The 25,035-nt window shown below is 44.0% G+C and overlaps 1 protein-coding gene across 3 annotated transcripts; it reads left to right on the top strand.

Moving 5' to 3' along the window:
* The first annotated feature begins 1,199 nt into the window (after positions 1-1,199).
* On the top strand, positions 1,200-24,593 carry ppp1r1b (protein phosphatase 1, regulatory (inhibitor) subunit 1B). Of its 3 annotated transcripts, XM_048246282.1 has the most exons (5): positions 1,204-1,854; positions 18,326-18,406; positions 19,174-19,249; positions 20,852-20,977; positions 22,854-24,593. In XM_048246282.1, exons 1-5 carry the CDS (start codon positions 1,735-1,737, stop codon positions 23,000-23,002), a joined length of 552 nt encoding a protein of 183 aa, XP_048102239.1. In that variant the 5' UTR covers positions 1,204-1,734; the 3' UTR covers positions 23,003-24,593. The 3 variants fall into 3 exon arrangements, with proteins under 3 accessions (XP_048102240.1, XP_048102241.1, XP_048102239.1); XM_048246283.1 differs by lacking the exon at positions 20,852-20,977 and having other exon boundaries at positions 1,200-1,854; XM_048246284.1 differs by lacking the exons at positions 20,852-20,977; positions 22,854-24,593 and adding an exon at positions 20,624-20,816 and having other exon boundaries at positions 1,200-1,854.
* The last annotated feature ends 442 nt before the right edge of the window (positions 24,594-25,035 follow it).

Here is a 25,035-nt window from a genome sequence, read left to right as displayed (position 1 = left end):
GTTTTCCACAGTCTTAAGTTACTAACTCACTCTGTCATTGGAGCTGCTTGTCAGAGTGCACTGGAGGGCAAGGGGCTGATGTCCAAATCTATATTAAGGTGGAGGACATAATATGTCAGAAACTGCTATGTTTACTGAACTCAGTATATGTTCTTTCACTGATTTCCTAATTAAATTCCCTGTATTTGTGTAAAGAGTATTTGAGTAAGTCATTTTATCACTCTTATTAATAATGGAAGCTGTTTATTATCACCACTGTGGTCTGTCATCAGTGTTCCACTGTCATCTGTAGCTGTAAACACAAACTAATAATTTTGCCACCATAATCTCTGGATCTGACAGGCTGTCATGTTTTATTGTGGTTATCAGCCAAATCTGATTTCATGTGACCCCTTTGTGACACTCTCAGTGTCCTGCTGTCTCATTGGGCAATTCCATCCTCTCCCTACTTGTTTATAGGTAGTATGTTCTACCTGGCTATGACCCTGTTGCTGATTGGCTACTTTTTCTCTCTCAATCCAATGAAACTAAAAAATAAACAGTGTACAGCGCAACCTCAACTGTATGCTCAACCTAATAGGGGGCAAGAACTGTTCCCAGTTACCCAACTCAGCTCTCCCAAATGTTACATGCTACTTTAAAGGGCAGCAAACAGACAGGGAGGACAAGAACAACTCACTTTTTCTCCATCTCTCCCTCTCCCTCTGTCTTTTTTGTCATCTGTATCTTTCCTGTCATTCTCTCCTGATCTTTACCCTGTTTACTCTATGAGCGCTTGTCTGTCCCTCCCCCCCTTGCTCTTTCTCCTCCTCTCCCTCTCTCCTCCTCTCCCTCTCTCCCTCTCCCTCTCTTTCTCTCTTTCTCTCTCACCCATTCTAAATCTCTCATTCACAAATAGAGGCCAAAGGAGGCTCAACAGACGGGATGGGATTATCTTTTTTTTTTCTGATTACAAATCAAACACAGCAGAAGTGCGCATGCCCACACAGCCAGGCAGACACAAACACCCACACACATACACTTATATATATACACACACACACACTATACACACACACACACGCACACACACAGACACTCGCTCACCCACGCAGGATTCCGTATCCCCCGTCCTCCCTCTCTCTCTCTCTCTCTCGCCCAGTTTCTCCTCCCCTCCTCTGTGTCCCCGCCCCTCTGGCTTGCCCAGCTGAAGGGACGTCCTCATTCACTCTGCCTGCACAGGTTCTCAACGAGAGGGAGGGACACAGAGAGAGAGAGAGAGAGAGAGAGAGAGAGAGAGGGGCACAGAAGAAAGGAAGAGAGATAGAGGGATCAAGATAAATACACTACACTGCAGAGGAGAGCTGAGCTGAGCGGACTACTGGACACTACAGAGAGAGAGAGACAGAGAGAAAGAGAGAGAGAAAAAGTGCAGATTAAAGAAAGGAAATAGAGAAAAAGGGAGAAAGAGAGAAAGAGGAGGAGAGAGAGAAAGACCATTTGGCGGTTTAGACAAAAACAAGAGTGAGAGGGACAGCAAGAGAGGACAAGGGAGAGAAACAGTAGCAGTAGTGGTGTTGTGTGCGCTGTGTGTGTGTGTGTGTGTGTGAGTGTGTGTGTGTGTGTGTGTGTGTGTGTGTGTGAGTGTGAGTGTGCGTGTGTGTGAGTGAGTGAGTGTGTGTGTGTGTGAGTGTGCGTGTGTGTGTGTGGGTGAGAGATTGGGGAAAGCTGTAGTGCTAACCTGGGGCCAGGTGAATGATGGAACCCACGGCAGCAGCACCTGAGGTGGCAGCCGAGCCCAAAGAGAGGCGGAAGATCCAGTTCGCCGTGCCGGCCACCGAACCCACCCAGCTGGACCCACGGCAGGTCGAGATGGTAGGTGCCATGGATGTGTGTGTGTGTGACCGTCTTTGTGTGTTTGAGATGGTCCATGAAGGAATAGGTGTATGTAATATAAGTGGTCTTAATGTGGGTACTGCAATCTGTGTGTGTGTGTGTGTGTGTATATAAACAGGTGTGATTTGTCTTGCTAATGCTGTTTTGTGTGCTTTTGGGTGTGTGTGTGTGAGAGAGAGAGAGAGAGAGAGTGTGTGTGTGTCTGTGTTCTGTAAACATGCACCATAACCCTGCATTGTGACACAGTGAGGCAGGAGTTGAACGTATATGTATTACTTAGTTGATCTGAACTCTAATCTGCTTTTATCTCATGCGTTTCATACATATAGCAAAGCAGTGTGTGTGTGTGTGTGTGTGAGAGAGAGAGAGAGAGAGAGAGTGAATGTATGTACTGGACAAATAACTAAGTGTGAGTGTGGCTGTTTTCCCAATACTCCAAACTGTCCCCAACTTCAAAAATACAAATGGAGACCTGGCTGGCAATCAAGTTAATCATTACAGTATTAGCTGGTGTCTGTTTCTGTCTGCCTTTGGGACTGTCTACTTTGCCCTCCTCTCTTCTGTCTCTCTCTCTCTCTCTCTCTTCTATCTGTCTCTCTCTCTTCTCTTCTGTCTGTCTCTCTCTCTCTTCTCTCTCTTTCTCCCTCTGTCTGTTTGTATGGCCAGTCTTCCACTCTTCTTCATCCAGCCACCTGCGCAGGTTTGCGCAAAGGTACTGTACCGGTGTGTGACCGGTGTGTGGTTGTGTGTGTGTGTGTGTGTGTGTGTGTGTGTGTGTGTGTGTGTGTGTGTGTGTGTGTGTGTGTGTGTGTGTGTGTGTGTGTGTGTGTGTGTGTGTGTGTGTTGGTTGTGTGTATGTGTGTGGTTGTGTGTGTGTGTAGCTCTGGTCTGGGATGGGCCCGTGCTTAGCTGTACAAGCTCCCCAGTTTGTGTTTAAGGTTTTATTTTAGTCCGGGAGAAAGTGGGTCAAAGTCGCCTCCGGATACTGGTGGGGTTTGTGTGATCCAGGCCAACCCGTTACTCTCTGGAGGAAGAAGAGCAGAGAGGAGAAGGAGAAGAAGAAGTTGAGGCGAAGAAGAAAGAGAGGTTGAGGGGAAGAGAAGAGTGGAGGATAACAGAACAAGTTGAAGTGGAAGGGTGTGATTAAAGGAGAGAAGAAGCTGTAGAACGCTTAATGAATGATACAAGTGTCTAATGCACTTCACTTGGGCTTCAGGCTGCAGATAGAGCAAATGGCAGTTGTAATTTAGCTTTGCCATTCACCCCACCCTCATCAGCATTTGTCACTCTGTGTTCTTCACAAGCTTTTCACTTCCTTTTCATAGAGGAAATGGTTACTAAATGTTTGTCTGTTTTGCACTTACAAGGGTGTGTGTGTGTGTGTGTGTGTGTGTGTAAGAAGAGTTCAAGTGGTTCTGCATGGACAGATAGGTTGAGACAAATGTTAAAAGGATAAATGTTGAGTCTGTGTATGGAAATAGTAGTTTTGTGTGTAATAACGACAGTTAAAGTCTGGTGCCCTTGTAGTACTAGGCCCATAAAGTCAACCTTTCTTGCTTAAACCAACAGTTTGCCACCTTCAAGGTAGGGAGGAAAGCAGTTAGTACTGAAGGCATATTCTTGTTGACTGAAGTGTCTAACTTGTCCTTGATGTGACTTTCACTAGATGTGTATGACTGAATTGGCTACAGTGTCAATATCATGGCATACTTACGGCAAACATCTACAAAGACCTTGACAGAGAGGGATATAGTATGGTGACATTACACCTTAGAATCTCATTGTTGTAGGATTTGGAACGATCACATTATCAGCATGAATCACTCTTCACCTTGTATTGGAAAAAGCAAAGAAAAGATGGGTAGTTTCATAATCAGAATGAGAGCTTTGTTTCACAAAGCCTGACAATTTGCATTTTCCATCGGTAGTAGGTACATTTCCATCGGTAGTAGGTAGGAGGAAAGGGAAGGTTTCATAATCGTGAGTCCCCAGACTCTATTCACGAAGTGGTTTTAACTAGGCTATAACAATTAGCCCTTCTTAAAATATATACTTTTTGTTTAATCTACATCTGTGGAAGGATAAAAAAAACTGGTAACTAGTCATTGCCAATTCCAGTACTTCCATATCATACTTCTAATGCTATAGGAATGTTGGGGGGGACATCTGAAACAAATGCAGTTTTTTCTACCAACCTCAAGTTTTTGAGAACTTTAATGATCAATTTCTTGAGAACATTAATCATCCAATCAGAACACATAGAACCGGTTATGTGGTTGCCCTGTAATATTGTTCAATCTGGGCATGCATTGACAATGTCAGAGAATTGGGTTACACTTTACTTGACAGTGTCGACATAAGACACTGTCATGAACGTACCATAAACAAGTCATAAACATTTATGACATAACGCTTCTGTTATTAAGTGACATTCGGTTTTTGTCATAACAACTTAGGGTTAGGATTGGGGTTAGGTTTAGGGTTAGGTTTAGGGTTGCGGTTATAGGATTAGGGTTAGAGGTTAGGATTAGGGTTAGGGTTAGGTTTCATGTGTCATGACAGTGTCATGTGTTCATGACAGTGTCATGCAACTTTTATGTCGATAGCGTCAAGTAAAGTGTTACCGAGACTTGTCTCCACTTTGTACCACTTTACAAGTTCAGTTGTGACTTTTTGAGTGCATCTCTGATACAGTTTTTAGGCTATGAGATGTAACAGGCAGGTCCGTATAGTTGATCTGTTGACTGTTTGCAGGTGATGGCTTAGCCCACCCTGGCCCCTGCCTAGAGCTGGTCCTGTACTATATATACTGTACTTTTATTTCAATATAGAATATATGTTGGAGTGGACCAAAGCTGTTTGATGGAAAACCGTTGGAAAAAGTTATTATGATGTTCAAATTATCTGGACATTTTTGAAGTATACAGACATGTGTGGATCTGGATAAATTTAAACGCTCACCCTGATTGTGAAACAACCCAGACATTGTTAAACTGTCGTGACATTTTCCTGGTATGTTTCAGGTCTGAGTAACCTGTTACAGGGAAAGTAAACACACGGTGAATATGAACTTCACAATGAACTTCTATTGACCATTATGTTCTCTAAGTTTCTCATTAAGTTTCAACAGCACTCTCTGCAGATGCATCAACAACCTTCTCTGCATCTTCACTAACCAGTGCAAACAAGGAATTCAGAGCACTTAAAGGGACACCAGGCAACGTTTTCGTGTTAATTAATCATCTTTGTAAGTCGGTATATGGTTAAATGACTCATTACGGGGCGAATGAAGGCTCTCTCGCCCGCCCCTACTGCCTGTAGGAAGAATATCCCACTTGCAAGTTTGTTGTATCCTACCCGCCGACCGAAGCAGGATCAGTTTACAGCACAGAGGCAGGCTAACGAAACGCTGGAGATTGTTGCAAACGGAGCCGGCGAAGAGGCAGCGAAAAACCCTTGACGGAAGACGCAAAGAAAAGGAAAAGAGCTTCAGACCGAGCGAGGGGGGAGTTTCGATGAGAAAAAGAGAAAAAGTCCCTTTAAAAGCACAAGGACTGATGATGTTAGTGACCAGCTGTATATCAGTATTTTCCCTGTAGTTTCGCTGGGCCCAGAGGACACAATAGTAGCCGGTAAACAACCAGGTGGAAATGTTCCTGGAATTGGGGTGAGGAGGATGTTTAGACTGTTTGGTGTGTTGCATGTGAGGCTTCTAAACCGATCTGATGACCTCTGAGTTGGGGTCAGTAATGCAAAGTATTTTACCACAGTTCGGGGGGAAGTCTGGGGATTGTGGCCTTGAGTGTCCTAGACTCAGATAGAGGACTCCTGTAGGAACTCACTTGGAGTTAGCATCCATCACAGAGTTCCAGACTCTTCTTGGCCGTGAGCTATGGTTCAGAGGGCATTCTAGTAGCTATGTGTTGTCTTAATGCCCTACTGAGGTACTCTGTGTAAGAAACGCTTGAACTACCAGATAGTGGAAACATAGATGGAAGTATGTCCAGTTAAAGCATGGACAAGTGTGTAGTACCTGTAGGGTTACCTATGGGAACACATTTAATGGAGGAGAATACTGCTGTTTACATTCAAAAGCTTATCTTTGAGTGTTGTAGATTTTGTAGTTGTGTGTGTGTGTGTGTGTGTGTGTGCACTTGCAAATGTGTTCATGCACACTTAAGTGCCGTCCCTGGGGATATAAAAGTGGGTTCACCTTAAACACCCCTGTGTGTACACACGCCCTCTCTCTCTCACACACACATACACACACACGCCCACACGCCCACACATGCACACACTCAAACAAGCGGCCCTCTCACACCACAGGTGGCCTAATGTGATTATTGCAAATGATTTAATGGCACCAAACAACCTTAGATGGCTTCAGATGAAACACTATCTCCAGGAGAACTCTGAGCACCAATGCCACAGAACAGATCTGAAAAAAGTCAAGTAGAACAGCTCTGCTTTCCATTCCATTAACTCCTGCACTGTTGTACGAGTTTATGCCCACAGCAGCAACTGCACACCTACTCACACACTCACCCACTCACTCACACACTCACTCACTCACTCACACACACACACACACACACTCCCTCACTCACTCACTCACTCACTCACTCACTCACTCACTGACTCACACACACACACACACACACACACACACACACACACACACACACACACACACACACACACACACACACACACTCACTCCTCACTCACTCACTCACTCACACACACACACACACACACACACACACACACACACACACACACACTCCCTCACTCACTCACTGACTCACACACACACACACACACACACACACACACACACACACACACACACACACACACACACACACACACACTCCCTCACTCAACTCACTTACACACTCATTCCCTCACTCACTCCCTCAATCAACTCCCTCAACTCACACTCACTCACTTGCTCGTCATCAGGGCAAGTCACTGTTCAAATACACATACGTATTCCTCTGGTACCTCTCCTGACTTTTGTCTGACTTTCTGCTTATCTGTCTGGTCACAATAGGGATAATGAAGATGCAGGAAGGTTTCATCATCAAACAAACACACATACACACACACACACACACACACACACACAGAGAAGGAGAGATAGATAGAGATTTGCGGGAGTTCATCTCTCTCTCTCTCTCTCTCTCTCACACACACACACACACACACACACACACACACACACACACACACACACACACACACACACACACCCATATTCAAACACAGTTTATTTGAAAGAAGGAAAGCTTTAATTTGACACAGTTACTGGGAAAACCATATGTTGGCCACTGAGTGCAGCAATTAGAAATAGACATTATCTCTAATGATAGGTAATAGAGTAACTACAGCCATTATGGCGTCAATGATTTGTTTGTACGTAACATAAACAAACTGCTTGACACACACATGCAAACACCCTTACAGTATACACAAAAACAAATATGGAGTATAAAAGATATGAATCAACACTGAATAAATAGTCAGTGGTTATTTGTTATCCGGCAAATTTCTCTATCATCCCTCCCTTGCGCTCTCTCTCTCTCTCTTGCTCAGACGTCATACAACGACCTTTAGTGCAGTGAGTGTTTGTGTGTAAACACAGAGAGGTAAGGGACTGTCAACACACACTCCTATCAACAGAACATCAGAAATGCATTTACACACACACACACACACAAGTGAGCAAGCAAGCACATTCCTTGGCAAAAACATGCTAGGAACTAACAATGCTTTGGTTAACAGTTTACAAGTGACTTAGCTGAATAAATATGTGAAAGAGGGAGATAGTGAGTGAAAGCACGTGTGGGTAAATGATCGTGGGTGTAAGTCTGAGGAAGAAAGGACACTATTGGGAAAGAGAGAGACTTATGAATGAGAGAGAATGAGAATGAGAACAATGAGAAGGCCTAATGTATAGTCCACAAGGTGAGTACTTGATAGAATACATATGAAAGGATAAGTGGAAAAGGTGACTGAGGTAGAATGATTGAGGGAACTAATCTTGGTGTGTGTATGTGTGTGTGTGTGTGTTTGTGTTGTGTAAACAGTTCAAACACATTTTTTTTTTAATGCGACAGGATAGTGGAGAATGACAGGAAGTGAGTGGGAGAGAGAGTCGGGGTGGGACCCTGGGTTGCCGGCGTACGGTGCAGGTGCCCCAGCCAGATGCGCCGCGGCTGGGGCCCAAACACAAATATTTAACAAAACCTAAATGATTTGTGTTCTGATGACACTTGAAACAGCAATCGCATAACCCATTGCATATGCATACACACACACACACACATACGTGCGAGCGCACACACACACACACACACACACACACACACACACACACACACACACACACACACACACACACACACACATAAGAAAGAGAAGGCAGGGAGGTTACCAGCTCCTTCAGACATCACCTTTCAACCAGCATATTGCACCCATAAACATGACATACTTTTCAACTACTCCTGTCCACACACAGACATGTGTGTCTCTCTTTCACACACATGCACACAGCATGTCCGCGTGTTCCTTCTTGTGTTCAGAAATGTTGAAACTGTCTACACGAGGAACATTTGACTTCAGTGTCTAGTAGTCACGAGAATCTAAGTATCTGATCTACGGAACAGGAAACAGCTCTGTTGTAAGCTCCTCGCCCCATACGACTTCTGCTCCTCATAGCTTAGCTGCAGGCCCTGCATTAGAGTCTAGTGCACGTTAGTGGGGCTGCTGCCTGCCTGCTCACTGATGCTGTATAAGAAATGAGGTGCTGAGCGCTGGTTATTCTACTGAGTAGTGCTGAGTCTCATCTGGAGCTTTGGGAATGGGTAAGGTTCTCATTTAGATGATGGATGACCTCAAGAGTCTTTACCAGCGGGTTTTCTTCTTAAAGTGAATCTCTCTCTCTCTCTTTGTGTCTGTATTTATGAGTGAGTGTTCCTTTTAGATAGATAGATAGATAGATACTTTATTGATCCCCAGGGGAAATTCAAGGTCTCAGCAGCATACAGACAACACAAACACATTCTTTAACAGCAGAAAGAGTAATTAAAGTATATAATATAAAAACACAACTAAGCAATAAGGACAGTAGAAGATATACTAGGAGGACAGTAGAAGAAAATACTAAATATACTAAAATACTAATATACTAACTAACACTTAATCTAAATCCATTCTAAAAACAGTATCCACATAGTGGTGATTAATCAATCAAAACACAACTAAGCAATAAGGACAGTAGAAGATATACTAGGAGGACAGTAGAAGAATATACTAAATATACTAAAATACTAATACACTAACTAACACTTAATCTAAATCCATTCTAAAAACAGTATCCACATAGTGGTGATTAATCAATCAGAGGCGCTTGCAATGACTGAGGCAGGGACTGAGCCTGTGATTCTCTGTGCATAGTAAGGTAAGGTAAGGTGCTCTGTGTGAATGAGTGTCATGGTGATAGTGCAATGGTGATAGTGGTCATGGTGATAGTGCAAATGAGTAAGTCCAACAGTGCAACAATGCAGAAATAAAGTAAAGTCTATATCTATATATTTAACTATTTTAAGAAAAGGTATAAGTGTGGCCACAGTTCGGCTGTGGCATGGAGGGAGGGGTTATGCATATGTGCTAATATAACACGCAAACAGTGAGGCAGAAAGACAGTGGTAAAAGTGGCTAGTGGACAGATAGTATCCAAACATGGAGGGGGTGAAGAGGCAGACAGACTATGCAGAGAAGTCTATCTCTCCTCTTCCCTTAAGTGAAGCATTGAACAGTTCAATGGCCCTGGGGACAAATTACTTTCTCAGTCTGTCAGTTGTGCTAGGCAGTGAGCGAAGTCTCCAGCTGATCAGGCTCTTCTGCTTAACAATAGTGCTGTGGAGTGGGTGACACTCATTGTCCAAGATGTTGATCAGTTTGTTCAGGGTCCTTTTGTCAGATAGTGAAGTGATGCACTCCAGTTCAGCTCTCACTTTCACAGCGCCAGCTTTCCTTACCAGCCTGTCAATTCGCCCCGCATCCTTCTTCCTTGTGCTTCCTCCACAACATACTACTGCATAGAAGAGGACGCTGGCAACAACAGACTGGTAGAACATCCTGAGGAGCTTGCTGCACACATTGAAGGACCGCAGCCTCCTCCGGAAGTACAGCCTGCTCTGCCCTTTCTTGTAGAGTGCCTCAGTGTTGGTTGACCAGTCCAGTTTATTGTCCAGGTGGAGACCCAGATACTTGTAGGTGCTAACCACCTCCACATTGACCCCTCCACAGAGCTGCTGTTCTTCTTCTTTTTAAAAGCCTTGGGCGCTGTTGAGGAGTTTCAGACACAGTTGAAAACAGTCCTTTTGGAACATTCCTCCTGATTTGGTATCACCCACTTCCTCACCCCATCTCTGCCTCTCAGCTGACATGAGCTGTCCTCTGTAAAGCGCCCGAGAGGTGATTTAGTGTACGTGAAGGAGTGAGTGACACACGGCACACCCACCCATTAAATCTGCCATACTTGTGGCTTTGAGGTTTCTGAGTGGAGATTCCCTGCATCTCTGTCGATCAGGGCAAGGCGAGGCATACTAGTGATGTGTGTCTCCAGGCACGTTTCATGTACTCTGATTATTTACAGTTTCGTTATTTGTCAGAATGACATCACCTGTGCTGTGGAAGTAGATTGCTAAAAACTAGGCTGCGTGTCTATGCTTGTGTACAAAACATTCTCATGACCACCACCGAGTTCCACCGATCGCATGCCACTTCCCCACTGTGTCGTCTTGGTTGCTGACACTTCACTGACTTTTGTGTGTGTGTGTGTGTGTGTGTGTGTGTGTGTGCGCTCCTGGCGCGTGGCTATATTTACACCTGCATGTGTTTCCGACTTGCTAATATTTCCCCGTGCTCCCTGTGAGGCCCTGACTCTCATCCCAGTGGATAATTTGTGCTCCATTACTACATAACAAATCCTACCCACAATCCCCTGCAGGCCCAGCTGTACCCCTAGGTAAGAAAACCGATTCATTAAGCACACAACGGGTGGTGGTGCTACACAGAAATAATTGTGTGCATGTGTGTGTGTGTCAAAAAGGAACTTAAGAAACTGTTGGGCTGCCAGCAGGGAAAATTTAGGTCCCTCTGAAAAGCCACAAAACCCCCTGATGCTGTTTAGATCCCAAATTCTCTGTGTGAGTGAGTCTGAGTTCTCATATGCCGACAGAACACACTTTCCATGTTTCCATAGCAAAAGCACTCAAGTAGAAGAACAGATACTTGGGTTAAAAAAAACGTCTGTAAAAGTTTAAGTACTGATTCAACTTCTTTACTCGAGTAGAAGTAACAAAATACAGGCTCTAATATGTACTCAAAGGGTAAGGAATCCCGCTTTTTTTAAGGACTATTTTACTGGCTGTTACTGTTGGAAGGAGCAGACTGCAGCCCACACAGATACTGTATCTATTCCAATTTAACAACTGTTACTCAAATAACAACTTCTCACTGTCCCTAAAACTACCAGGCAAGCTTGTTGCCTTGAACCAAGCCAAGGATGAACTTGCAGAGAAACAAACATTCTGTTTTGAGGTAAGCTTGCTGGTAGAATAGGCCTAGTAAGTGGCAAATGACAAAACAAATAATAAGACGCGTCATCTGTTAGACCTTCATGTCCTGATAAAGTGCTAGATTTCAGAGAGAAGTGTTTCTGTTATCATGTAACCATTGTGTCTGGCACTCTATTGCCTGTGGCGCCTCAGCATATGTTTCAAAGGCGTCCCCCTTTTGTCCACTATTGTCCAATCCATTCATTTCTTGATGCTGGGAGACACACATTACATGAAATACAAATAATCAATACCTCCCCTCAAATGCACCAATGCAAAAGTACCAAGGCTATTTTGAAAATGTATGGAGTAGAAACTATAATTATTTCGGTTTAGATGTAGGTGAGTGAAAGCATGATCATGGTCATGGAGACAAACAAGAGAAAAGCTCTGTTTGTTTTGTGCCACGGCGTCAGAACTGTCATTTTTTCATGGTTGTGTTCTGTCCGTTCTCAGCAGAGGCAGTCCTATGACTGTGACATTCAGCATAGCCTTGCTGTTATGTAACTTACCAGGAGCATGGATAAACATCGGTGGTTAGTTGTGCAGTGACGTGTCCTCTCTCTCTGCGTTCCTCATAGATTATGGACTGCTTTAACCTGTTGAGGAGTACGTTCACAAATATGTGATTAGAATGTTCGCAATCCGAGAGTTCCATATTATGATGCGACGTATATCGTAGAATTCTAGAAGAAACCAGGAAAATAATTCACTCCTCAACAGGTTAAGTCCCTCTCTGTGCATTGGGTCTGATCCTAAGCTCAATGACAGTGGTAAACACGTTTGCAAAAGCAGTGTGTAAAATGTGGACAGGTCCATTTCAGGTCAGCTTAATAGGGAGCAGGGACTACAACAGTCTTACAGTATATTATTATTACATACAGAGATGGCGTCACAGATGAACACCACTTCCTGTTATTGCTGTAGTTTTTCATAGGCACTTCCTAGTACTGATTTGTGAAGGGCAGGGAACCAGCACTCTGCTCTGTTGTGCAATAGCACAGTGTACCTATGGAAAATCTGTTATTCAAAGATGTCTGTTTGTAGAGATGGATATTTTACTAGATTTAATGTGTCTGCTAAAATGAAATGACAAAGATCCAAAGAAGCAGGCAAAGAGTGAGATAAAGGAGAACCAATAACCACGAGAGAAGAGTGAGATAAAGGATAACCACGAGAGAAGAGTGAGATAAAGGATAACCACGAGAGAAGAGTGAGATAAAGGATAACCACGAGAGAAGAGTGAGATAAAGGATAACCACGAGAGAAGAGTGAGATTTGTTAGTGGAGATCAATACCCTGTCAATTAAGGGAAAAGTCAATATGAATGAACAAACTGGAGTGTAATAGACATACAGGCCTGTAGTCAATATGTCTGTGCGTTTGCGCACCCATTTTTGTCTATGGTAGGATGTATGTGTGTGTGTGTGTGTGTGTGTGTGTGTGTGTGTGTGTGTGTGTGTGTGTGTGTGCGTGGGCGCTGAGATCTAGTTTAGGGTGTCCTACTGCGTCGGCTGATGCTTTTAATAGGCTGATAGTGCTATCAGAGAAACATTCTCCAGGGGGGAGTCCCACATCTGCCACAGTTATGCCCTGCACAACCCACCCACCTGAGCATGGACTCTCTCTCTCTCTCTCACACACACACACACACACGTGTACACAACCACAGCCCTTATTGCACCATACTCATCACTCTGTTTGTCTCTGTCTCCCTCCCACTGGTGCCCTGATGGGCAGGGGCGCCGCTAGGGTTGTATTCCATAGTACTCACCCCCCTCCAAAAAAAAAGAACGGTGGCTACCCTACATGTAGAGGTGTTTCAAGCTTTTTAAAAGTTATGGGATGAGGGAGATTTCAACCCGGGAATTTTTTTTACATTCTGGCTGCTAAACACACCATTTTAACGCCATTTGGGTGGGACAGAAATACCTAATACCTTTACAGAGCAAGCAGCTCTGGCCATATCGGCTCTGGCTCATGACGTGAACATTGCTTTAAATGCATTATCGCTTCACTACCCACTATCGCTTCACAAACACGCGAACAAGGGAAAGAAAAGAAAAAAAGAAACCAATGAGCTTATGTCGCAATTTGCGATAGGCCTAGAGAAAGGACAGCTATGCTAACCTAACAATAATGATTTGCTTACACTGCTGTTTGTCCCAAACTTTGAGATGATCCATACTCCGCATTAACTGAATCTTATCAATCTTGAAACCCGAACTGATGTTCCAAACAGCGTGACTGTAGAATGCCTAATCTCACTACCAGCTAAGAACAGTGCTCCTATTACTGTTAAACACCTGAACAATATTAAGCTGCTGTTTTCTTTTCATGACGAGCACTACGCTTGAATGATTTATGACTGAATGGAACGTTGCGTTTTTAAGCGCCAGAACGGCTTATCATGTCGTGACAAAGTTTAGGCCTACACCAATCATCTTCTAATGTATCCTTATGTTGAGATGTCCATTCTCTTTGCCCTAAACATCATTTGTGCCCGAAGCATGTTTCAATTAAGACAGTACACAAGCTATTTTTGTTGTTGTAATATTTAATAATTTCATGAATAAAGCGTTTAAAAATTGTACGCACAGTGCGTAGGCCTACTGGATTACGGCTGGCGGCGCCATTGCTGATGGGGCATGTCTCCTGATTAGTAGTGGAGGTGTGCACATCCCCACCGGTGAGGTGCAGGGCAAATGGAACTAGAACGCAAAGGAATGAAATGCCCGCACTCTGCTAAATCTCCCATATATTTATTGTGTTGCAACTTGCAACACAATAAATATATGGGAGATTTAGCAGAGTGCGGGCATTTTATTCCTTTGCATGTCTCCTGATTACCGCTCCATTCTTAGGTTTGAATCACCTTTTAGAGCAAAGACTGCTGGGAAGGGACTGAGAACCAGTTCTGAGAGACAGAGAGACAGAGACAGAGACAGAGAGATGTGATGCACTGTGATCATAAATTATCTGGTATATTGAGTAACAGAGACACAGCCTGTCAAACTGATGTGTGTGCATACAGTGCCCTGCTCTCTGGTCAGTTTTAAAATGGCCCAACCATTTTAAAGATGAATGGACCAAGCAAATGTATTGTCCACGACAGTATTTCAACCACTCTTCGGTTTTGACAGTTAGCAAGAACATCTTTCATAACAGAGACTATAAATGATTGCCTGAAATAGACTGTCTGTCTACTTTGCATAGCCCAGAGAATAATGAATAATGAAAATGATAGTGAAATGAGGTAATGCTTCCTGTGAACTTCCTATCATTATACTGACATCACTTTATGATTGAGAACAATTCCAAATCCGATCGGTATACTGTATGTTTGGATGTGTTTGGTTCTGAGTGCGGAGGCTGTGCATGTCAGTCTTTCTTGAGAATTTTCTTAACCAAAGTTAGACAAGTTTATTAACCTACAGTTCTACCTGAGTACTCACGCACACATCTGCACATACACACATGCACCTGCACAGTGCGCACAAACACACACACATGCACCTGCACAGTGCGCGCACGCACACACACACACACAGACACTTTTACACCTGCATGTGCACCTGTGCTGCTGAAAAGCTGTTTTCAATGAGAAGATCAGAACAATAAGCCTCTACAAATGCTGGTGCTGCACATAGAGATTTTTTCTCGTGTGTGTGTGTGTGTCTGTCTGTGCGCATTTGCACATGATGAAAGAATGTTTGCTCATTAAGCATGTTTCAGAAGTCAGATTTGATGGCTTGAGTCTGTAGTGTAAAGAGAGAAACTTACGTAATTCCTAACGAGGTTCTTTTCAAAGCCAGAGAATTACAAGACTTATGGCTTCTGGTTACATCATTGTCTGTCACTTTCACAATCCTTGTCACTTGGTGGGGGAGAGAGAGGTTCTTGTGCATGTCCCAGTTTGCAGTAATGCTTCTCATTCATTGGTCTCATTTCATTTCATCTCTCTGTGTTTCTCACTCCACTGCTCTCTCTCTCTCTCTCTCTCTCTCTCTCTCTCTCTCTCTCTCTGTGTGTGTGTGTGTGTGTGTTGGGTGGCTAAATGTTGGTTGCCCCATCAGCTGGAATATGGGTTGAAAGCTGAACAGTCCAAATCCATCTGATTTCATCTGACACATAGCTTGTTGATCCAAATGTCTCTCGTCCTCTCTCTCTCTCTCTGTCTGACATATTTCTATCTGGGCTATTATTTGAGCTAATTTTAGACCAATGTCTTGGAGTAAAGTAAAAAAAAAAAAATGGAACCTGTGATAAATTTATAAATTGTTACAAAACACCTCCTTGACCTTAATTATCTTTGTACCACCAACCCTGTCTCTCTTCTTGCTCGTGACCTCTCTCTCCTTTCTCTCTCCTCTTTTCTCTCTCTCTCTCTCTCTCTTTCCTTCTCTCCTTCATTCCTTCACCTGACCTCTTTCTCGTCCTCTCTCCCTTCTTCATGCATAAACAGACTCTGTTGATGTTTCACTCTCTGAAGCAGGTCTCATCCACACACACACACACACACACACACACACACACACACACACCACCACCACCACCACCTGGTTGCTATTGCTTTGCTTTATTCGTATGGAATGATAGACTGATAGAATGACAGAGAGAGAGAGAGAGAGAGAGACCATATGAGGTGAGGGGAGTGTAGATGGGGACTGTGAATGGCAGGGATCTTTAAATAGGGCAGTGATGTGCCATTAGTGGGGTTTACAGGAGCAGAGATGAACACAAGAGTGGATAATGGAGAGGATTGGGGCAGCAAAATAATGGGACTGAGTTTAGCTGGGCATGAAGAAAGGGACCATGAAGCCCCCTCAGGAGAAGAGAAGAGGTCAATAGGATGAAGAGAAGAAAGGGAAAGAGAAGAGGAGAAGAAAAGGGGTCAAAAGGAGAGAGATAGAGAGAGCGAGAGATGGTGGGATTTAAGTGCTGTTGGAATGCTGTGGGTGTTGTCCCAATAAATGTGGCTCTGATCTGTGGCCGGTTGTGCTGGTAGCTTTCCACCATGGCTAAGTCGCACTGCTTTGGCAACAATTGGATTGTTAATATGACGCAAAACCTTACGTCCACCCACAATCACACCAGCATGCTGAGAGAGAGGAAAAGAGAGAGAGAGAGAGACTAGTATTGTTTGAGTCTTGAAAAAAGAGGGCTAAGAGGAATATTCCATTAATTACATGATTTATGAGTGGTCCATCACTGGAATTAGCCCTGCATGTGCAAGACACTTCCCGACAACTCCCTAAATTCCAGTTCTTACAACATTACCCTGAGACTATATACATTATAGTGTTTCATATGTCATATGCTATATGTTTATATGTCTCCTTAGGGTCTGCAAGTAAGACGTAGAGAGAATATAATGAATGTGTCCTAATGAATGATGAGCCACATATTTCCATGGCCTGAACGCTTCCTCTGCAGACTGTGGCATGACCTTATGTTTGATTAACTTTTACCCAGAAATATGTGTTGGTGGATGTCATGTCTTACACCACGGCCTCCCCACACCCAACACCCTCTTAGGGGACTGGAGTCTCTCATGCCTCCCTGTAACCCACTTACATCATCATCCCACAGATGGCTCCAGCAAAAGCCAGCAAAACAAAACAACAGGGTGAGGGTGCAACCCCACGGTCAGCACGTGTCCACCCCTGGAGTGGACGCGGTCACTGCAGCCCCACACAGACCCAGCTGTCTACACACGCACAGCTGTCTCTCCCAGCACCTCTGACCACTGTCATGTCAGCCCCCCCCCCCCACCCCCCACACACACACACAGTATCGCCCACGGAACAGGCCTTGTTTGTAAGAGGGCCCCAGTCTCCATAGAGGGCCCAACACAGGCCCATGCTGAACCCTCAGGAGAGTGAGCTTCTGCTGGGAAGAAAGTAGGGTGGAGAGGGGACAGGGCAGGGAGGAGTGGAGGGATGGCTGATAGAGGCTGTGGATGGGGGAGATTAGCGTTATCACCTCTCCATGTCCTGTCAGATGCGTCAGGCTGCCGCAGAAGGGGGTCTACACGCAAGCTGACGCACTCACTCGCACTCACAGACACACACAAACACACACACTCTCTCAGAATGGATACAGGCTCAAGGGGAATGCGTAACTCCATGCACGTATGTACAGTGCTTTTAAAATATAGATAAGCTGAAAACTAGAGGGATAGGATGACTGACATACACACGCTCAACAACACACCGACACAAACACACGCTTCCACTACACCTAATTGGCAGCTAATATGCATTAGTGAAGCCAAATACACAACAGTTAGAGCCAGCATGTACTGCTGATGTGTAGCTGTTTCTGTCTAAATAGGCACCACAACACGGAAAAAAGACTTTCTCCTGTTTTTCTCTATGCCTCTTTCTCTGCCTCTCTAAGTCCCAGCTTGTTGTGTAAAAGTCGTTTCTGAGCATGATTTCTGAGGGTCATAATTGCACGTAAGCTGTGGCAGAGCAGCATGAGCCAGAACATTCTGGAAGACTCCTGCCTGTGTTTGGATGGCCCCTCGGAGCTGAGGTCACCCACTGGCTGACCCATGACCTCAGCTGGAATTTTGATTGGAGCAAATCCTTGATGAGGCGGCTGTGTTCCAAAATGCCCCCCACCCCTCCCAAGGAAAAAAAAGAAGGTTGAATGTGGCTGGCCAGGACGTTAGATGACAACTCTCATGGCAACTGTGCTCAGAGTCAACTGCACTGTATTTTTTTTGTTTGTGCTCATGGGTCAAGGTTGTCTGTTTTTTCTCTCTCCCTCTGTGTGTGTGTGTGTGTGTGTGTGTGTGTGTGTGTGTGTATTAGATACGGCGTCGGAGGCCCACACCTGCCACCTTGTTCAGAGTGGCTGACCAGTCCCCTGAGGACGATAATTCTACTCACCAGGTGAGACATCTCCACATCCAGTCAGGAGGATCTAGATCTCCACACCCAGCATATAACATTTACTATGACACACACACACTGAGTATATATATATAGGGAAACATTCAAGACCTACTGCGGACAGATGAAACCAGTGATAGTGGGGAACTTATTCTTCATACACATGCAAGTCAATATCACATTATCACATTGATATCAATAAGTAATACTAAAATAAAACAATTATAACAGCTAAGTGGTGTGTGGCAACGAATTTGAAGCTTTACAGGGGTCTACTGTATAAACTATAAAGCCTAAATAAATACATTTCAATGTCAGAGTTCATATGCACACATAGACAAGGTTGCATGGGATTTCTTTATTACCTAATGAAATGTTGTTTTGGACTGTAAGCCTGCATGACATGCGACACACACATATCACCTTGTATCATAGTTTAGAGCTAATTCAGATGACTGTTATGTTGTAAGAATATGATGTACCCGGGTCTTATCCCAACACCCAAGTCTGAAGCACAAACAAGACATTCTGATTCCTGTCTTCATCTCGTTAACCTCCACATGCACATTGTATTCTCTTTGATGAATATGACATCAGAGGAGCGTGCTACATCCTTCCTGTCAGGACACTTCCACTCAGTGGAATATTTAATTGCTCATTCCACTTGTCTGTTTGAGTCTGTCACTCCTTTGTGAGTTTATTGGTCTAGATTTTCTAAGAACACCCCCCACCCCACCCCTGTCTTTCTTTTAACTTTCCTTCTTCAGTGGGTCGTTGGGGAGAATGGGGTTCTCAAGCCCAAACGAGTCAACCCAAATGTGTACCAGCCGCCATCACTGAAAGGTATGAATGTGTGCTCAAATGTTAGGTCAATGGTAAACTGCACTGCGTAGTTATGTTGTGTGTGAGCTGTGATGTGGCTTGCTTGGCTCGGCCCTGTGTTGTTGTGTATACCCTTTGCCAGTGTCCAAATGTGCTGGTGTGCCTGCATCAGTCTGTTGGGTATGCAACATGCTTCTCTGTGCTTCACTTGCACTGGTGTTTTATGTTCTGTCTTTGCACGTCACCAGCATTGAGGAGTGCACGCTTTTATATGTACATGCATGTGCATGCCAATTCACATGTGTGTGTGACAGAGTGAGAGAGAGAGAGAGAGAGAGAGAGAGAGATTAGAAGTGGTGACAGCTGTGGTGGGTGTAAATCTGTGTGGCCTTGGATCATCCAGGATTACAAAGTAGAGCATACAGCTGTGCTTGCACACACACACATACACACACACACACACACACACACACACACACGCAATAGACACACAGATGCACTCATACACTACATTCATCCACCCATCCATCCATCTATCTATCCATTGATCTACTCATCCATCCATAGTTATCTGACTATGTTGATATATAATTTTTTGTCTATTTGGGCAAGTACCTTTGTCTGAATAAAACTCAGACATAAACATGCATAGGCAATGTATGCAAAATGAATGAGAAATGTAACTTAATAGTTCATTTGACCGATTGTTCCATCCATCACACCAGTCTGCACAGGTGGACTTACTTGACCTGATCATTAACAGTTTGCTTCTGTGTCTTGCATGTTAACACTGGATTATTCCCTCTCAAATAAAGCTTCTGCTTTCCAGCTGTGAACTCACCTGCAAGAGAAAAGGGGGAATATTTTAGACTCAGACGCACGTCCAAGCTTTTTCATTACTCCTGAAAGAGGGTCTTTTATAAGTGAAGTGAGTCACTGCGGCCTAACACACATAACCTATCTGTGCCATCTCCCCACTGATAAATCCCTCATCAGTGCACATGTGCAGACTGAATGCTGCCTTTCTGTGTGGGAGATCAAAATGAGTACTTAGAGGGCCCAAGGTTGTAGCCGTTGTGTAAGTGAATGTGGTTAAGATACAGAAAGAGAGGGGGGGGGGTAGAGGAGAGGAAAGATGACAGAAAAATGTCAAATCAATAGTGTATTCAAGGAAAGCCAATAGAAAAGAACTGTGTGGTGAAGCTTCTGCAGACTTCATGATCGCTCCATTGATGGTGGTGTCTCGCTATAAAGTGTACAGAGGCTCAGAATGTTTTTCACTTTGTCTGTAGGGGGACTCTGCTGGTGTGCTTTTCTAACTGTCTCTGGGGCTTTCTGCCTGTCTGTCTGTCTGTCTGTCTCACTCTCCATCTGTCTTCCCTGTCTGTCTGTCAGCCTGTCTGCGTGCGCCTACTTGTCTGACATTTGAACATCTCAGACATCTGCAGCCCCTGGCGTAGCACCCCAGTGATGCACATGACACCAAAACCTGTACCCTTTTTACCTATGGATGTGTCCCAATGTGTGTGTCCCTGCCTTGGTGGGTTGTGTGTATGTTCCCGTGTGTGTGTGTGTGTGTGTGTGTGTGTGTGTGTGTGTGTGTGTGTGTGTGTGTGTGTGTAGCCGTGCAGCAGATGGCTGAAGCTCAGATGCAGAAGCTAGGTGTGTACCCACACATGGAGGAGGAGAATGAAGACTACCCTGGACAGGGTGATGAGGACGAGGAGACAGGCCTCACTGAGAGCAGTGGTAAACACCGCTCCAGACACACACACACACACACACACACACACACACACACACACACACACACAAAACTAACACGCTCTATCATAATTCACACAAACATGCACGCACACACATACACAATCTCTCTCTCTCTACCGTAATTGGGGCTGGTTGTGTTTGCAGGGGCTAATCGGCCCTGCTCACGCTCAGATGGCACTCTCTCCTCTCCTCTCCTCTCCTCTCCGTGCCCTTGTCTGAGCCAGTGACCTAAGCAGCGTCCGGCCAGCTGTGGCCATCGTGCCAGAGGAAGACCAGCCCAGCTATTGCTTCTGGCACTGCCTTAAATTAACATCTCTTTTCACACCTACACACACACACACACACACACACACACACAGCACACACTTATTGTGATGCAAAACATGCACACCCCCCCCCAAAAAAATGCAGAGACACTCACACACATACACACGCAGATGCAAAACACATCAGTGAATATTCACACACACACACACACACACACACCGCAGGCTCAGGCTCAGTGTTGCATGCAAATTCAGATGTGCCAACCGACACAACAAAAAAGGAGCCAGATAGCGTTCAACTGTCAATCGTCCTCCAGTAGGGCTGAATCATGCCTTTCCTGTAATAACCAAAGAGGACGTCAAATGAATGGCACACATACACATACATAGACCCTTTCAAGAGAGTTCCATTATCAGCATCATAGTTGGCGTTCAAGCATTGTTTTTGTTTTTATTGTTTAAAGGGTCTATACATACAGTATACATACACATAAATATACACACACACACACACACACACACACACACACACACACACACACACACACACACACACACACACATACATATACAGTACATACAGAGAGAGAGAGGTGTTTGAAAATGATCAATGGGATTACAAGCTCACAGAGCTTGTTTGTGAAGTGTGAGTGGCCCACTACCTGATCCGTGTGTTACCCTCTGAGCTCTACCCTTTTGGCCTATCCCCACCTCTATGTTTCTTTTCTTAGCTTTTGGAACAAGCCTGTGTATTTATACATTCATTCATTGTGTCTGATGGAACAGCATCTCACTGTATCATCACAAAACAATTGGCCCAGAGTTTTATGCCAAAAAAAGGTTAATGTGAATTTTGAATTAAATGCTTCATAATCTAATATTTGAAAATATGGACCTCTGTTGAAAACAGGCAGCAGTGAAACAACTTTTTAAAAGTCATATTTTACTTCCTATTGATTGCAGAGTTGGATGACTAATGTACTGTATGTATCACTTCATCTTTATTGGTGAAATCGCTTGGCATCACTAAGGCCAGGGCTGAGCACAGGTAGCCAGTGACCTCAAAATGCAAAGCACATAAATGTAATCAGATATGGCCAGGAGAGAGATGTTCCATCAGTCCACTATAGTATCCACACCATCAAAAGGCCTTTTTAAAGGGACACCAGGCAACGTTTTCGTGTTAATTACTCATCTTCGTAAGTCGGTATATGGTTAAATGACTCATTACAGGGCGAATGAAGACTCTCTCACCCGCCCCTACTGCCTGTAGGAAGAATATCCCGCTTACAAGTTCAGTGTATCGTACCCGCCCGACCGAAGCAGGGATCAGTTTACATCCTGCATCCACAGCACAGAGGCAGGCTAACGAAACTCTAGCGATTGTTGCAAACGTGTGTATAATGGCAGAGTTGGCGAAGAAGCAGCGAAAACCCTTGACGGAAGATGCAAAGAAAAGGAAAAGAGCTTCAGACCGAGCGAGGGGGAGTTTCGTAGAGAAAAAGCATCAAGCTTGTCTGGTGTCCCTTTAAAAGCGTCCAAGCGCTACAAAAGTTGTCACACTTTTATGACATCACTTCTATTTCACATAGATCAACAGGAGGTCGGACCTACGGACACCGGATCCGGGATGGGCACAGCGGTGGCCATGGCCCGGAGCGGCGTGGAAGAGGAGAGTGAGGAAGAGGAGGAGGAAGAAGAGGAGCAAAAGAGAGAGGAGGGGAGTCGGAAAGGGGAGTGACTGTAAAAGAGAGGTGGAGAGAGATGGGGATGGGGACAAATAGAAGTGCAAATGTATAAAAAGACTGACCCACTTGAAAAATAAAAAGGCATGAAGGATGTGTGTGGGTGTGTGTGTGTGTATGTGTGTGTGTGTGTGTGTGTGTGTGTGTGTGTGTGTGTTGCATGCATGTGTAAGAAAGATTGTTCTATGTGTTTAGTGAGTGCAATTGAACACAAGACAAGCAGCACAATGGGTAGACAGGAGAAAAAAAAACATGAAATATGGGGATGAAACAAAATGACGATGATTGACATAAATGGGAGCGATACTGTCATCATTTTATTTAGACATTTGTGAAGAGCAGTCTGATCATGATTCATTGAACCTTATGGTCATAATGGTATGGAAATATTACCTGTAAGCACAGTGTCACATTGTGGTATTCCATTTGACCGTGTAGTCATTTTCGACAGAAACTCCTGTTCGGTGAAGAATGGTACCAATATATGGGACTCAAGATCAATGGCATGGATAGGAACAACATACAGACACTTGTGTGCACATATTCACACACACACATGCAAACATATGTACACATACCCAAAGTTGTGTGAACGTGTCAGTCAGCATGTGTAAAGTGTTTGTAGAGGTTGACATGTCTTAATATCACTCACAGCAAGTGTGGTATGATAACATTTCTGAGGGTTGACATGTACAAATGACGTCATTGTTATTCAGTTGGTTTGTGAACACTACACTATGGCCTAGAGGGCAGAAAATGTCAGATATTCCATGGCAGTTTCATAAAAACATGCATTACTACTGCCATCTAGTGGCGTATGCACCCACACTACATTTTAACACCTTGCACCCCCACCTTACAGAAGGGGTATTATAGTGTTGGCTTTATATCTTGTATATAGCTTTCAAATCAATTTAGGACTATCTTCCTCCTGTTAAAAGTATTTTTAATTGTGATCTCTATCGTTCAGCAATAATGACCAGTTCAATCAAGTTGCCTATTTGATCATCTGGAATTGTTCTCTCTTCCGTTGCATTTCTCTCTTTCTCTGCTTCTTTCTCTTTTCTCTCTACCGATTGCTATATTATTCACTTGAGTATAACCAGTTTTTTTTTTAATGTCATCTATCACAGACGTACAAGACTGAATGTAATGATCAGTTTAACTAGGTTATTAAATGTGTTTCCTGTCAAAACACAGACCGTTTTCCCAAGCCCATTCTGTTGTAACTGAACATGTAGGACTATTCAGACCTAGGCAATGATTGAAGTGTTTTTCTAATAAGGGATCTTTGTCTGTGCTGAGGTCTCTGGGCTGCATGTCAATAACTTTGTTCTAAGGGTTATTTGCTACCTTCCTAGAGCTGGTGTCTCTCTCTGTCTCTCTCTCTCTCTCTCCCTCTCTCCTCTGACCACTGTCTGCCCACAGCAATGCTTAAATTGATAACCTTTACTTTACTGATTCCCTTCATTTATTTGAACTTGTTTTAAATTCATTCCTGTTTGTTTTAATCTGTGCTTATTGAATTCAGTTCTGACACTTGTGAAGTTGTATCAGAGAAACAAATATAATATTCACTGAAATTAACTGAGATGTCTTGTTATTTGTGTGTGTGTGTGCACGTGTGCACGTTTTCAGTGGCATAGTGTGCAGTTACTCACATCGGAAGAGATGTCGCAAGTTCATTGTGTTTTATAAACCGGTCCTCATTCTCTGGTCTCTTTGTGATCTCCCAAATGGTTTCTGTTTTCATTCATTCATTTCAAATGTGCAGGCTCAGTTCAGGTTCGAGCTCTCAAATTGCCCCAAGCCACAGTATGAGGCGCAAAACATGGTCTTACACAACCTTCACCTTCATACACACTTCTCCTTTACAATAATAGGCCTAATAGGCAGGGACAAAACTTTGAATTGAAATCCCAATCCTTTCATCATGTTCTTCCAGCAAAATCAAATTCAGTCTGGACAGCTCAATGTATAACAGAGGTCAGAGTATAATGCTATACTATACTACAATATATGCCATACT

Source organism: Alosa alosa, chromosome 6 (genome assembly GCF_017589495.1).
Source record: "Alosa alosa isolate M-15738 ecotype Scorff River chromosome 6, AALO_Geno_1.1, whole genome shotgun sequence".
NCBI classification, from domain to species: Eukaryota; Metazoa; Chordata; class Actinopteri; order Clupeiformes; family Clupeidae; genus Alosa; species Alosa alosa.
Note: the sequence above shows the minus strand (reverse complement) of the source record. Positions and strands in the feature narration are given on the sequence as shown.

What these genes read in the sequence shown, in the direction of transcription:
- ppp1r1b (XM_048246282.1), top strand. Translation starts at nt 1,735, where the DNA reads ATGATGGAACCCACGGCAGCAGCACCTGAGGTGGCAGCCGAGCCCAAA. An exon ending in ACGATAATTCTACTCACCAG is followed by an intron (nt 18,407 to 19,173) that starts GTGAGACATCTC and finishes TTCCTTCTTCAG; the next exon opens with TGGGTCGTTGGGGAGAATGG. An exon ending in CCAGCCGCCATCACTGAAAG is followed by an intron (nt 19,250 to 20,851) that starts GTATGAATGTGT and finishes GTGTGTGTGTAG; the next exon opens with CCGTGCAGCAGATGGCTGAA.